General features: G+C 43.3%; 1 protein-coding gene across 4 annotated transcripts; it reads right to left on the bottom strand.

Moving 5' to 3' along the window:
* Nucleotides 1-253: 253 nt before the first annotated feature.
* On the bottom strand, nt 254-15,548 carry ADIPOR1 (adiponectin receptor 1). Of its 4 annotated transcripts, XM_079107239.1 has the most exons (9): nt 15,373-15,546; nt 11,686-11,752; nt 8,136-8,372; nt 6,527-6,643; nt 5,172-5,343; nt 4,506-4,692; nt 3,317-3,504; nt 1,442-1,635; nt 254-1,123 (listed from the first exon to the last, which is right to left on the bottom strand). In XM_079107239.1, exons 3-9 carry the CDS (start codon nt 8,274-8,276, stop codon nt 995-997), a joined length of 1,128 nt encoding a protein of 375 aa, XP_078963365.1. In that variant the 5' UTR covers nt 8,277-8,372; nt 11,686-11,752; nt 15,373-15,546; the 3' UTR covers nt 254-994. The 4 variants fall into 4 exon arrangements, with proteins under 4 accessions (XP_078963365.1, XP_078963363.1, XP_078963364.1 ...); XM_079107237.1 differs by lacking the exon at nt 11,686-11,752; XM_079107238.1 differs by lacking the exons at nt 11,686-11,752; nt 15,373-15,546 and adding an exon at nt 15,090-15,323.
* Nucleotides 15,549-15,921: the final 373 nt, after the last annotated feature.

The following is a 15,921-nucleotide window of genomic DNA, read 5'->3' as shown; positions in this document are numbered from 1 at the left end:
ACACATCCCAACACCTTTGATTTTGCTAATAAAATATCTGTACAATAAGTAGAGAAAAATAAAGTTGAATTGCAAAGCAATTGACAATAGGAAGTAAATTAGATTCATTTACTGATAGGTACACATCAGCCTGTAAATGCCTATGATTCAAATTTGTGCCTCAGCAGAATCTAGAATTTTTGGAGGTCTTAGTCCTTTGGAATCACACGAAAATATTTGAGACCACACACATTAAATCTTTGAATGCCAAGTGTCTGCTGTACTTTCTTTTATTATCATCATAGTCTTTGCATCAAGATACATAGCAATGATAGCAGGTTTCCTTTTAAAGCTTAGTATTAAATATTAAATATCTTCCCCAGTTTAATTTTACATTACTCTGCCAAGAAAAAAAAAAATTAAAACTCAAGTTATTTGAAGCCTGGACACACTTCCATGATTAGCCGGGCTATGTAAAAGTTGGTATCTTTATTCTTCCTGCTATGTAAGCAGAACTAGGCCCTAGAAAGATGGGACCAGGTTATAATTGTTTTTGAAAAGTGTGCTACAAAAATGGATGGCCTGTTATAAGCCAGGTTACAAAGTGAGGACAGGGATAGGGGAGGGACATTTTCTTTCAGGGGAAAAAAAAAAAAATCTGAAGAGTCCCAGTCCATAATTTTTTTCCGAAAATGGTTGAAGGAAGGGATAAAATCTCAAAATGAGCTTCAAAGTACTGTCTCTGTGAGGGACCAGTAGTTGCCTTGCTGAGGAGGGTGACTGCCGAGGAGAGGGATGGCTATGTTGACCATCCCCACCCTCCCCAGCTAGGGGAATGGAAATGGAAAGTTTATTGCCCAGTGGCTGTGAAAGTGAGCTGAAGCTTAACTGGTACTGAATTCTCTAAGAGGTTTCTTCTAGAAACAGACAACTCAGACTCTTCCTCTCACTTCAGCAAAGAAGTTATTTTTAAAAGCACTTGGGAAATTCTTCCTTCACCTCAAGGTGGGAAGGCTCAGAGAAGGGAGTCATCAGTACAGCCACCTTCTAGGCCATAACGGAATTCCTGAAGGTTGGAGACCCCATAGAAGTGGACAAAGGCTGCTGCCACCACCAGGACGTGGAAAATCTGATGGGACTGGAACTGCAGGAATAAAAAGAGGACAGCCTTTAGAATACTGACAAGGAAGAATTAGAAATATGTAGGAGAAGGCATTTGCCTTCTCCATCTAGTTTCTCAATTTTTTTTAACATAATAAAAGTATCATTTGTTGTAAAAGAATTCAAAATCTTTATCGGAGATACACCAACATGTTAATATTGGCCACTTCCCCCCAATGTACCTAATATGTATACAAACACACACTATGTGATCCAAGTCTTTTATCACCTTTTACTCAAATCTTTAACTTTGGGCTGATCACTCACCATCACAGGCCCTGCTGGAAAAGTCATTTCTTACCCATATGTCAAACTTTCCAGGAAAGAAGCGCTCAGGAATCCGAGCAGCATAAAGGCCAGCTCCGGTGATGTACATCACAGCCATGAGGAAGAACCAGCCCATCTGGCCCACTGTGGTGGCCTTGACAAAGCCCTCAGCGATAGTAAAGTGCATGGTGGGCACAACACCACTCAAGCCAAGTCCCAGGAACACTCCTGAACAGAGCAGACATGAAACTGTCAAGCAGGGAAACAGCTACTACATGGAAGGCGTGTTGCCTTCCTCTGGAATCCAAATGTTTATGATAAGTAACTATTTTTTGGTGAACAGGACATGTGTAAAAGATGAGCCACAAGATGGGTTCTTAGGATCCAGAATGGGAAGAAGGCTGTGTAAGTACTTAAATACCTCATTATTACTCATTATCCATTAAGGAGCCCAGGCAAAAATGATATGTCAAAATCCTGATGGCTGATCTGGGTACAGACCTTAGGTGGCAAGCCTTCAGCTGACTCAAGCCAGAAAAGAATAGGATAGGTTTCCCATTAAGACCATAAAAAAGACTTAGGTAATTGGGTAAGAGCTCTGACTTCCTGAGTGGAGAGAGATACCCAGATGAGCAGTTGCCTGTAACTACGGGGACACAGGAGGCAAGAGCAAGGGAAGAATGGGTACTTCCCACACAACTGCACTCTACATGACTAGGGGTCAGGGACTACCATCTCCAGCTTTGTAGTACCCCAAGTGGTTGGCACTTGATAAGTATTTGGTTCTTCTAGGTTAAAACATAGCAGCTATTAAGCAGTCTGAAGGGCCTGAAAATTGGTGGTAACTGGTGGTTTTGCTGCAAATAACAGAGCTCAAAAAAAAAAAAAAAAAAAAAAAAAAAAAAAAGCTAGATACAGCAGCACACACCTGTGATCCCTGACACTGGGAAGACTGAAGTAGGAGGATCTCAAGTTTGGGGGCAGTCTCGGCAACTTGCTGAGATTGTCTCAAAATAAAGAATAAGAAAGGGGGCTGGGGTTGTGGCTCAGTGGTACATTACTTGCCTAGCATATGTGAGGCACTGGGTGCGATTCTCAGCACCACATATAAATGAATAAAATAAAGGTCTATCAACATCTAAAAAAATATATATATACAAAAGGGCTGGGGATGTAGCTCAGTGGTAAGCATTTACTTAGCATGTGTAAGGGCCTGGGTTCAATCCCCAGTACCAGAGGTCGGAAAAAAAAAACTACAAAAAGAAAATTTCAGAGTGGAAAGAGTGAAAACACAAAGTTGTTTAGGCTTATAGTTACTAACATTAGTTGTCAGCCATGTTAATATTCAAAACATTTTATTCACCAAACCAGGCATTCCATTTCCTTAGTAAAATTCCACTGGTGTTTTCATTAATTTGTAGGACCTGTGCTCGCTATCTTGTTAAACTGTCTTAAACCAAGTGTTAAGAGCAGTCACAGCTTTTCTTACAGATAAGTGACCAGCTGGGTAATGATCTGTCCTAATAGCAGCATGCGGCTGAAATACTAGTGAAAACTGAAGAAGTGAGCTTTAAAAATTCACACATTTTAAAAATGTGTGTGTGTTGCTAGGGATTACACCCAGGGTGCTCTACAACTAAACTACGTCCCTAGTTCTCTGCCCTTTTCAGATAGGGTCTCTGAGCTATACTGTCCAGGCGGGCCCTGAGCTTCCCATCCTCCTGCTCACGTAGGTGGGATTACAGACCTGTGCCCCTGTGCCTGGCTACATTCACATCACTTTGAAAGTTTCACACACAAATAAGATTTGGGCAGGATTCTTAAACTGCCAACCTCAGGGTCCAGGGTTGAGCCAAATAAGCCCAAGGTGCAAACACCTCTGAGGTCTACACTGTATCTTCCTACTTACCTGCTCTTGTTTGCCGGTGCTTAGGAGTGGCAAACCGGTCCCACTGTGCCACGATGATGGCAGAGATGCCCAGGACACAGACGATGGAGAGGTAGATGAGCCGAGGCTGTGGGGAGCAGTAGAAGGAGTAATAGAGCCAGGGGACAAAGCTCCCCATAATCAGTAGAGCAATCCCTGAATAGTCCAGTCTAAAAAAGAGTCACCAAATGAAATGAGTCAGTGAGAGAAAGGAAGAATTCCCACGGTTCATTGAACTAGTGCTTTCTGTTCTCTACCTACTCCCAGATTTGAACATCTCTAGTCTCTCCTGATTCCCATACAGTCTATCCTGTATCCTGGACTGAAATTTCACATGGTCAAGCACTTCTACTCTGTAAGAAAAGTCTCTAAGTGTCCCTGCTCACAGAACTCTCTCCCTCTCCCTTAGCTGTGGATACCTGAATTAAGCAGTTCTATCACAATCCAGCATCACACTCAGGAAGGCTCTGAATATTCCCCCATTCTGACAGAATGAGTTCTAAAAACAAAACCCTGAGATCTGGAGTATTATCAAGGGGTTCTTTCACTTGTTTTGTTTTAGTGGACTTCTTTCTTTTTGAGACGGGGGTCTAGCTATGATGCCCAGGCTGATCTCTAATTTCTGGACTCAAGGATCCTCTTGCCTCAGTCTCCCTAGTAGCTGGGACTACAGGTGCATACAACTATGCACGTGTAACTGTAACGATGCAACTCTTGTTACTGGTGCTATTGGTAAAAACAAAAGAATCCACTAGCACCCCTACCTAAGCCAACGATAGTAACAAAAACAAGCACACAGATAAAAGAACCTCAGGCGCAGAGTTGGGGAAATAGGGATGGACACGCGGGGCTTCCAGCAATGCCTGCGCAGCACAGATAAGCACTAGCAGGAGGAAGCTACTTGTCACGCCCTACTTTGGCTTGGGCCAACAGGAAGATAAGCTAGTACTGGATGGGAGGCTTTGGAAAGCAACCCACTTAAGGTAGTACTGTTTGGGTAGCAAAGATTCCCCAATTGGCTTCCACCTGTGCAAGTGTTTATGAGAAAAGCTTTATCACCTCACTGTACCCACAGAACAGAAAGCTTTTCCTCAGGCACTACCAGTCAGCACTGGGATCATAAGAGGTGACAGCAGGGCACACAGTCTTTCCTGCTGTTCTCTCAACTCACTTGGAAAAAGTCCGAGAGACTTTCTCTGAATGACAATAGACGGTGTGGAAAAGCCAGGAGAAGCTGAGGCAGAGCACTGCACCCAAAAAGAACATGCCAAAAACCACCTTCTCCTGAAGAGGGGCCATGAAGTACATATTTGGTCTAAGCATGGTCAAGATTCCCAAAAAGAGAAACAGCACGAAACCTGCAGGAGGGAAAAAGAAAAGGCCTGTGAGGAAAAAGGGACACTTTGATAATTGGTGGTTTTAAATCAGTGAATTATGGGGCTTAGCTGTGCGAACTGCAGTCACAAATGTCAGGAGAAAGTGGCACTGGCCATACAAACCCAGACAAAAAGACCATTTTTTGGAAATGGTGGCATTTTGTATTTATGGGAAATTAGGAAATAGGAGTTGCCTCCACCTAGAACAGTTCTGCTAAGGCTCATAAGAGAACATGTCGTTCTGCTAAGGATCGCAAGAGAACATCTAGTCCTAGTTTTTTCTCTTTGTCTTAAAAGATCAGTGATTAAGGGTCAACCAAGGTCAGTAGTAGTTTAAAGGCACAATTTCAGCTATCAAACAACCAGAGCAACTTTGTTCTTCTTTCCTGTTGACAAAGGTTATAATCCCTAAGCAGTTAAGGAGACAAAAAATTGTACTTCTCCCTGTTCAAATCACTCACCAAGTAGATGGGTCCAGATGTTGCCAGTTTCTGTATGTATGCGGAAGATGCTCTTGAAGCAAGCCCTAAAGGAGGGCATGGGTGGTCTGTGGCCATGTAGTAGATAGTCATTGTCCTTCAGCCAGTCAGGGAGTACATCGTACGGGATGACCCTCCAACGCCCCTCCCAAACCTAGAATATATACATTGTTTGTAGGAAGGGCACTAGAGAACACTAGTCTCCCTGCTGCCAAGTAAGTAGTGAAAGAGAATCAGCCTAGAAGGATGCCAGTCAGGCTCTGGATGGCTCCAGGTCACAGGGGAAACCTGCGTGGATCAGGAAGATATTCAGACATAGCACAAATGGGGCTAGAGAGTACCAACCTGCATTTTGAAAACTTAAAAAAGAAAATCCCTTTGTCCTTATTTCTTGTGGCTTATCTGAATATGCCCCAGCTAGGTATTTTCCAACTCTTAAAAATATAGTAAATCCTCCTTTTGGCTCCTTGAAATTTCAAAATCCAGTGAATAAAAAACAAAGTGAATAAAAATAAAAATCCAGTGAATAAAAAAATTATAGATAAGGGTTTTAAATATATATAGATCCCTTTTTCTCTAGGTCTGCTCCATCCTTTCCTACAACTAGATTCTAAGTTCTTACTGGACTATATCTTTACAGAGCAGGGTTCTTGATTTAGGATTTATGCATAATACACAGAATCTGGAAGTGGACAGAAACTTGGATGGACAAAAGTATCTGTATTCTCACTTATCTATAATTAAATTTAGTGTGTCCTTCAATTATAAACATAGGAAAATGACTTCAGTAGTATCAGTAGAATTCGTGAGTTTGTCCTCAATAGAAATCATATTTTCAGGGCTAGGGATGCAGCTCAGTGATAGAGGGCTTGCCTAGCATGCTCAAAGCCCTGGGTTCCATCCCTAGCACAACAAAAATCAAATTAAGATAAAAACCCTAGTTATTTTCATACACTCATTTGCAGAGATCTAAAAATGTTCTATTCATCATTATGTAGAAATTACAAATTTTAAGAAAATATGTTAGGATTTGTCATTAATGCATACTTAATGTGTTATAAAGGAACCCATGCTACTATATCACATTTAAATATTTTTATGACTGCGAAAGGGATCCATAGCAAAAGAAAGTCAAAATTCCCTGTTTTAGAATATGTTTTGAACATGACCCACCACAGTATGTGGTAAACGTTCAGCCAGTCTTCACCTCAACCAAAAAACAGACCCACCCACAGGAATACAAGCCCTTCAGCCTAAGACAAGCTTGCTACCTGGGAACATCCCCAGACAAGCCTGTTGACCCCAACCCACCCCCTGCCCCAGACTCCAGGCTGTACCTTATACACGAACTCCTCCATCTTCTCCATGGCATGGTGGGCCTGCAGGGGAAGTGTCAGTACCCGAACCTCCTCCTCTTCTTCCTGGGGTACTGGGCATGTTTGCTCTTCTTCAGCCTGAAGGAAAACAATAAACAAAATCCAGGAGCAGTCTGATAAACTGTACCATTCCCAATTAGATCCAGAGAAACCCAAACTCAACCCGTTAGGCTCAGCCCTCTCTACGCAAAAGGACCTTGTGCCGCTTCTCCAAAAGCATGACTCTTGTTGAGTATAAAATACTGTAGCGTGAGGCTTATTGGTGTTTCATAAATGCTGGAGTGAAAGTTCTATTCTGCATCCAGGAGGGTAGACGCTGAAAGCCTAGCACTGGAAGGACTGAAGTAGTTCTTTCTCCCAGTCCACCAAGTTTCCAAAACAAGGAAAAAGATAAGAGTCCCAGAGATTTCCCTAACAAGAATTGTATTCATAGTTTGTTTACTGACTCTGGGGATGCTATCATGGCTGTAACTTTGTATCCATAGCAGCTCCCCGGAGCCTGCGGCCTCAGAACTGGTTATTCACCAAACAGCAATTTTGACTCCTGAGCCCATCTGAGTACACCTGGGAGAGAATTTGCCTGTAAAGGAGAAAGACCTTTCTCCCCTAGGGCTCCAGGCCACAGAGATGGGAAGCCTGGGCAGCTCAACTCCTTCTCTGGCCTATGCTTGCTTGCTTGCTTGCTTGCTCTCTCTCTCTTAACTGAGGAAGGTCCCTGGAGACTCTGGGTCCCTCTTAGATTCCGTGATGCAGATTCTGCCTTGCCTACCCCAATATCTACTCTCTTTCATCCTAAGGAACAAAGTCCTTGGTTTTAGTCAATGCAATGTTATCCAATTTTACTCAGGCCTACTGGAAAGACATTTCCTAATCTCCTTCACAGCTGAATATAACTGTGTAACAAAGTTCTGGCCCATGTGTTGTGATGTCCTTCCTGTTACTAACATTAAGAAAAGAGTGGTCCCTTCTTCTCTTCCTTTATGGTGGGGGGAATGTGGGTGTGATCGATTACTTCCAGATCCTTCTACTTGAGAAAGACTTCTAATATGTCAAAACTATAGGGGTTTTTGCTTCTTACATAAAGTCAAATGTATCCTGTCTCCTACATTCATTCACAAACATTTACTGATCACAAACTAAATTTCAGGCCTTATGCTACAGCACTCTTGGGGAGTGAACTTCCCAAAGCCTATAGTGGGAAAACAGCTAAAAAGATACTTACTAATACAGTATGATAAGGGCTTTGAGCCATTTCTAGGATGCTATGGTTCTTTTAGGAAGGAAGGGAATATCTTAAGAAAGAGACCAACAGTCAGGCATGGTGATGCATGCCTATAATCCCAGCAATTTAGGAGGCTAAGGCAGAAAGATCACAAGTTCAAAGCCAGTCTCAGCAACTTAGCAAAGCCCAGTCTCAAAAATAAAAAATAAAAAGGGTTGGGGGCAAGGCTTAGTGGGTAAGCACCCCTAGGTTCAATCTCCGGTAACAAAACCAAAAAAAGAAAAAGAAAAGCAAGAGACTGACAAGAGAGACCTTGTTCAAGGAATGACTCCTGGGAAGATACCTTACCTTTTTTGGGTTGGCAATTACCCGTTTGCCCTTCTCTTCTAGCAGGGGTCCCAGTTCAGCCAGTTCCACTGAGTCAGTTTCCCTGTTATTAGCAGGTGCCCCATTGCCCTGTGCCACCACAGATCCTTTGTGGGAAGACATCTGGCTGGTACCTCAGTACCCTGTGTAGCTTCAGCTTGGGAAAAGGCTGGGGTCTCTCAGCCCCAGGGGGCAGAGATCTCCCTGTGATGGCAAACACTAAAAGCAAACACAAACATAAAGGCTGTTGACAATGTATTCCTCTCACAGTTTCATTTCTATCATTCAACACTGAATAAGACACAGCTAATTAGCTTATACCCTGTCTCCAATTGTAGGGCTAGTTCATCGTTTAAACGAAATCGATTCCTTGTCCTCTCTTTAATAGCACCCTTTACCCTGAACCTCACTCATGTTACCAATGAGACCCAAAATAAAACACCTTGTTGCTTGTCTTCACAGGACTTATGATCATTGTACCAAACTGTTGCCACAGAAAAACAGGTTCTGGCCCTAAAGTCCCTCCCACAGGTATGGAGACTTGCCTACCATTCCCCAAACTCGTTCTGCCAAAGACAGGCCTAGGTCTGAGACTGAGGAACAAAAAATATGAAGCCAACACCTGGCGACAATTAGTACAAGACCATCCAGGCCTAGAAATGAATTAAATGCTCAGTGAACTTGGCAGGACCACAAATGTGCACAAGTAAACGTGCCTTGTATACAAAAGGAATTGGTGAAGGATAGATATTTAGTGGCTTATTTGTCTTCACAATCTACTAATTCTATCTCAGGATTATAGCCTGGGTAACACTCCTGTAACAAGCTTTCACTGAATCCTTTCTTAAAGCAAGCAGTAACTTACCTGGAAGCAGGAAGCTGAAGACAAAGAGGCTGCCCCAAATTTGCCCTTTGTTACACGCTTACCTCAAAACGAGTTCCACAACAGTTTGTCCCAACCACCACAGTCCATAATCTAAACCCCACCCAAATTAGTTTTCCAAAAAGTAGACACAGGCACATGGATCCTTTAGGACAACCAGAGAAACCGAGAATTCAGTTTTCTAAGAAAAATCTCAGAAACACTAGGTTTTCCTGAGTTGGACTTCAGGTAGTGATCTTTAATGAGGCCTAAGGAAATAGGGAGACAGTCTCTAAAGATTTCTGAGTTGTAAATTAATAGTACTCTTCTCCATCCTAGAGACAAAGGACTATTACACATAGCAACAGCTGTAGCCAGAATATTGGCATTTTCTAGCATTGGTTAGTCAAGCCCCAATAGCCACAGGGCAATGCAGAGAGGGCCTAGAGTGAGCTGCATTATGGGAAAAAACTTAAGCTTAGGGAGCCCAGCTCTAACATGCTGGGAAGTAAACATGACTTAGTTCCCAGTGCAGACATTACACCACCCATGACTGCTATGTACAAACATCTCTGACATCTTATACTAGTTTTTATCAAAGAGTAATCACAATTCCTTCTCAGGGATTACAATTGGGAATATGTAGTCAGGTGTGATAGTTCAATTTTAGGTGTCAAACCAACTGGATTAAGGAAAACCTAGATAGCTGGTAAAGCATTATTTCTGGGTACATCTCTGACAGTGTTGCAGGAAGAGAATGGCATTAGAATTAATCTGAGTAAGGAAGATCTGCTCTCACTCAATGTGAGTAGACACCTAATCAGAACAAAAAGGGAGATGAATTTTCTCTCTCTGAGTTGAGGCACACTTCTTCTCCTGCCCTTGGACATCAAGAACTTGAGGTTCTCTGGCCTTTGGACTCTGGGACACACACCAGGAGTCCCTGGTTTGAGGCCTTTGGACTTGAACTGAACCATGCTACTGGCTTCCTGGTTTTCTAGCTTGCAGATGGCCTATTACGAGAGTTAGCCCTCAAGACCATGTGAGCCAATTCCCCTATGAATCCCTTTTCATCTATCTGCCCGTGTATCTACTTTTGGTTCTTTCTGGAGAAACCTGACTAATATTTCAATTTGTCCTCAGATAATGGCAAGCCTCAAATTTTAGAACAGTCAAGTGTCATGTTATGCTGACCCATAAGCACAGCTGAAAGCGACAGACAAATCTAGTTCAAGAGACAAAAACAATAACTCACTGTACAGCAGATCTTTATATGGTGTCAACACATAGACAGTTCCTCTTCCTTTAAGTGTGCAAGACTCTGACAAGAGGGCTGCGAGCATGAAGACACAATGAACAATTGAGCTCAAGAACAGGAAACAGGAGGCCCCTGAAAACCTCAGGATAGGCAACCCATGTGAGAAGACACATTGGGAAATCTTTCTCAACAGCAGACCTCAAAGCATTTCCTTAAAGTTAAGTAATACTGAATAAACAGTTTTATCAAGAAATAATTTAAGCCTGGTAGGTGGTGCACACCTGTAATTCCAGGGACTTGGGAGGTTGAGGAAGATTGAAAGTTCAAAGCCTGCCTGGGCAACTTAGTGAGACCCTGTCTCAAAAAAAAAAAAAATGTTGGGGATGTAGCTCAGTGGTGGTGGAGCACCTCTGGTTCAATCCTCAGTACTGCCAATAATAATAAAAATAATGATAATTTTTTTATAACATTGAGCAAAAAGTACAAATAGCTTTGGGCATCTTGGAGATGTCTGAAAAGAAAAGCACACTTGGTGTAGAATACTGCTACCAAAAATTTAGAGCAGGCCACCAGGGCAGAAGCAAAACAAAACAATGTCCTTCGGATACGTGGACTATAAAATGATGCATTATTCATAATTTTTGGTCAGAAGTCATATTTCAAAATGAAGGAAGGAATGAATGGGGCAAATTCCAGCCAACTAACACAAGCCTTACCTTCCTGCCACTAGCTAAGGTTTGTGCACTTTTTCTTAAGTAGTGAGGCTTTCTCTTATCCCTTTCCCCAGAGTAAGCCAACATATTCACTGAATATTTAACAAATGTATTCAGTCATATCCACTAAGACATTCTAAGGCCCTGTGCAAAATACAAAGTTGAATAAGTTATGCCACTGTCTTCAAAGAACCTATAATCTGATGGCATAAGGTAGTGTGATATTTCCAAACTAAGTGATATGATGCATTGCTCCAGGAGGACAGCAAAAGAATATAACACCTCAGCTAGGACGGTGCCACACTAGCTTCAGTTTATTTTGAGTGCTGTGTTATCTATTTTACTACTGGCAATGAGAATAATATAGACAAACTCTAAGTTGGACAACTAGGCTTCAAAGATCAGAAGCAGAATCTAGCTTGGTAGTCTTACTAGTTTCCTCATTTGATCTGAAAAGTTTTTATATCCTTAAGTCTCTTAGTCATCAATTGAAGTTTTTTCTTTTTTTAGTCCAAATCACTTGCTGTATGAAAAATTCTTCTGACTCCCTCTGACTCTTCCATCACTAGCTCCTAAATCACCCCACCCCATCTTCTAGACCCAGAGCCAGCAAACCTAAGAGAAACCCCAGTTGACTTACGAACCAGCCATCAGCTACAACTCATACAAATATATATTGTCATGCATTAAAGTACATACAATGGAGGTCAATGGAGATCATGTCATCATAGTGAGCAAAGTCCATTGTCCAGTTTGGTCTTCTAAACTGTAGCAACACAGAGACAGGAAAGGGAGAGATAGGAATCGGAGGTCTGACAAGAAAGAAGAGCAAGTAATACTAGGCCCTAAAAACAGCACTTCTGTAGTGTTGACCACTCAAAAGCAACAGGGAATTACAAAAACTGTTTTGGACTATTATATAAAATCAGCACAAATCCCTAAGTATTAGACTGATTCTGGGTGACTCAGAAAAGCCAAAATATACTTCAACTTTCTGCCAGTGTTCTATCTCCTTATGTATTTAGGAGGAAACACCTTTCCTCTCAAACTTGCCACACCCAGCACAGCAAATTATAATTGAGCCAAACTCCATCAATAGCATTTTTGACAGGATTTCTTCAACTCAAGCTAATAAACCTTTACCACTAAGCTTTCCAGCTGGATAAACCCAGGATATTAAAGAGTAAAGCTATGGAGGCAGGGAGGTGTTTGTGCTCTTTCAAATAAGATAATCCTGTGCCAAACCTGGGGAAAAGGTTGATTCTTAATCACCAGCTAGAGTTATTTCCCCTACAGTGTTTGGAGACATTTATTCTATGAAACAATTTCCGACTATGACACAGATTTTCCCTGGAGTTTTGACTCAAAGCTTTTAGGAGTTTTTATCTGGGGTTTCTGGACCCTTAGAGAATCTGTGAGTAGGCTCTAGGAGTAGCTTGATTCTCACTGTTCTAAAGCAAGACCAGTCTAGCAGTATAGAGAAGAGCTATCTTTTCCTCTTTGTTAGGAAGGGTAGTTTCATAGCTCTGTTGGGGAAGAATGAGTCAAGGCAAAGGTCTGTTTGAAATTAACGAACTGCAATAATGAGGTCTCAGCTCTCCTATTTGTTGCCAAGTGTCAGTGCCTTAGAATCTGAAGGGGAAAATCACAATCTAACTTCCTTTGTAGTTCTCCTGTTAAAGCTAACCCAATAGAAGAAGTCTTTTTGGTCCCAACAGAGAGAGCCAAATATCCTAATGCCTCGTAACCAACAAAACACAACAAAGTAAAAAATTACCATACAGGCGTATTAGGGATTTTCATGCCAGTCTGTTTTCAATACCAACTTTCAAGTAAGTACATCATAAATACATGGCCAATACAGTTGCACAATAGAGCATTCATGTTATTTCATGTACCCCAGAAACATAGGTGCATCCCTAAGAGCTAATCACTTGGAACTGGTTTGGTTAGAGGGCATTTTCAAGAACCTTTTGCCTTTTCAATCCAAGGTGGTTACAAACTTTATAAACATTAATCATGCTCCCAACTTTTATAAGAAGAAAAAGGGAATTAAATTTGAGCACAGTGAGAGAGAGGAAAAAAAAAAAAAAAAAAAAACCCAGTGGATGACATTTGGGACAAGTGAACATTAAGGACAAAATGTAACAACTTTGATGAGTACCAGCACCAGAAAAACCCCACCCTAACTAATAAAGCCTCTAGCCATGAAGATGACTATTTGGTTCACCAGAATGATCACGCCTAGATGGGATAGGATAATGCAGTAGAGTGTTAAGAGTTTCAGTCTGACTTGACAGTAATCAAAGAAAATTTTCTAGGGAAACAGAACAAATTTATTGGCCTAGAAAAAAAGGGCAAATTCTATTCTTTATTAACCTGAGACTATATTGGTTAACACAAAATACATGGTGGTGTGGCTAGAGACAAGGCAAAAAGAGGAGTCAGAAGCTTGAAATGGTTGCTGACTTCCATTTTAAGAGGGGGAAATATATATTTTTTTTAAATAACATCACTACAAGACTAAGTGCATTAAGTGTGGAGAACTTCAGAAGAAAAGCGCAAATTGAGTTAAAATGATCACAAAAGTTTTGTGGAAGAATTTTTTTTTTTTTTTTTTTTGGTACCAGGGATTGAACCCAGGGGTGCTTAACCACCAAACCACATCCCTGGCCCTTTTTTATATTTTATTACAGACAGGGTCTCGCTTAATTGCTTAGGTCCTTGCTAAGTTGCTGAGGCTGGGTTTGAACTCACAATCCTCCTGCCCCAGCCTCCCGAGTTGCTGGGATTACTGGCGTGCATCACAGCACCCAGCTTTGTGCAAGGATTTTAAGAAAGGCTTTTGATAGGTAAAGATGGAAGCAGGGCATTCCAGGAGGGTACAGAGTATAAACAAGAGCAGGAAAGAACACAGCCCCCAAGGCATAATTTACTTTTCCATAAAGGAGTTTTTGATAAAATGAGGCCAGACTGAAGAAACTGTAGATAGCCTAAAAGCCTGCTTATGGTGGTGTCCTTTATCCATTAGCAATGGGGAAGCCTTGTAAATTAATGTTGCTTCCTGTTAGTTTTCTGAGATTCTCTCCTACTTGTCGGCAAAGTGGTCATTTATTTATTTACTCCCTGGGAAGCATGTCATTTCCTGACCACTGTGAGCAGAATCTTTTCAGATTCTACTCTGCAATTAGATATTTTTGTGAAGGTTTAATTTAAGATGGACCTTCACAGATAACCCCAATTTTAAGATTGAGTCCCCAAGTACCACCACAATACAGGTCCACAGAAATTACTCCTAAAATAAAGAAATTTAGTGGCTGCAAGCCGGGAACCCTGACATTGCAATCTGTTTAGCGCCACCCTGTCTAAATTCCTGACAGTGTACTGATACTATAAAACCTCAGGAACAGTAGTTGCACCATCATAGCCTAACCAGCCACTATCAAAAGAGAAAAGCAATGGACAGACCCCACTATTAACTTCAGCTTAGAAAAGAACCAGCCATTACCATCCTCATTTGATTGAAGACAGCAGCCTATATATTCACCGCGGTTTCTCCTATTCCATCTTCCAAATACTTGAGGGAAATACTATGGTTAATCTAGTAGAGTACCAAGGCCTCCTACTGTTCCTCTGACATCTGAAACTGTAATCCCAAATTCTCCGTCAGTTTCCTATACTCCCACGAAGCACCAGAAACGGAAAGCACTTATCTATTTTACTTTCTTAAAAACCCAGGGCTTGAAGACCCCAATTCACCATCCATCAATCCTAGGCTTCAGAGGGAATGAAATTTCGTTCTCCCAAAGTAGTTTGGATTTTGGTCACATTTCAGCTTTTAGGATTACCTTAAGCCAACTGTCCACCAATCTCCCCTCCGACCAATCAAGATGGGAATACTGTCACGGTCTGACGCGCCAAAGACTATAGGTCTTAGAGCCTCACGCTCCCGCGGCCACCCAGGGCGGGTGCTCCGGCTGAGAGTGGCGCTGCAACCCAGGCCCGCAGCCCCACTCGCAGGCTCAGCTTTGGTCGTCTGGTAGCGACTGGGGCCGGAACCCGGGTGTCCCAACCTCCCGTGGAGCTGAGGACATAGCACTCACCAGGGATGCTAGGCAGCTGGGGACGAGCAACCCACCCGCACCGAGGTTGCGGATCTGGAGGCCGCCTCGGAGGCGGCGCGCAGTGGGAGGGGCCGGAAATGTTTACAACCCAGACCGCCGGGAAGCCAGGAGGCCCGGGTCCGCTCCCGCGCGGGAGCCGAGGACCCTCGGGACCTCGGGGCTGGGTACTCCGCGGCGGTCCCTCCTCAGGCCTGGGCTGGGCGCCGAAGTCCGCGCGCGCCGGCCGAGTCCCCGCCCACCTGCCAGCCCCGAGGAAACTTACGGCCGGGGGGCAGGCTCTGCTGGGGGCCGCGGTCCCCCAGCTACATCCCGCGGCACTCGAGGCGGCCTGCGGCCGAGCGGCCCCGGATCTTCAGCGCCCTCCCCGCGCCGGAAGGGGCGCGCGACCACACGGCGTCACCTCCGCAGCCGCGTCACCTCCTCGAGGCTCTACCTCGCCCCCTCCAATCCCATGCATCCTTCCCGGTGTCCCAATCGCCGGCCGGCTCCCAGGCCCCGCCCACAGACCCGCCCCCGTGGGTCCTTCGTCCCGGAGCGGGCCCGCCCCCCGGCTCTGCTCCAATCGCGCGCTCAGACAGCCTCCAGCTTGTGGCTCGCTCTGTCCAATTGCAGACCCCATCTCGCAAGGCTCGGAGAACTGCGCGTGCTAGAGAAGGAATTCCAGAGAATTAGACCGTTCGCTGGGAAGGAATGCTTAATTTCCTATCAAACAACATCTCGCTTAGGCCGAGAAATAGCTTACATCTGTTCTATTATCAACACCAATCGTCTCATCTGCGAAACACTTCTTAATCCTTTCTCGGGCGTCGTG

Source organism: Sciurus vulgaris, assembly GCF_902686455.1.
Source record: "Sciurus vulgaris genome assembly, chromosome: 12".
Classification (NCBI taxonomy): Eukaryota; Metazoa; Chordata; class Mammalia; order Rodentia; family Sciuridae; genus Sciurus; species Sciurus vulgaris.
Note: the sequence above shows the minus strand (reverse complement) of the source record. Positions and strands in the feature narration are given on the sequence as shown.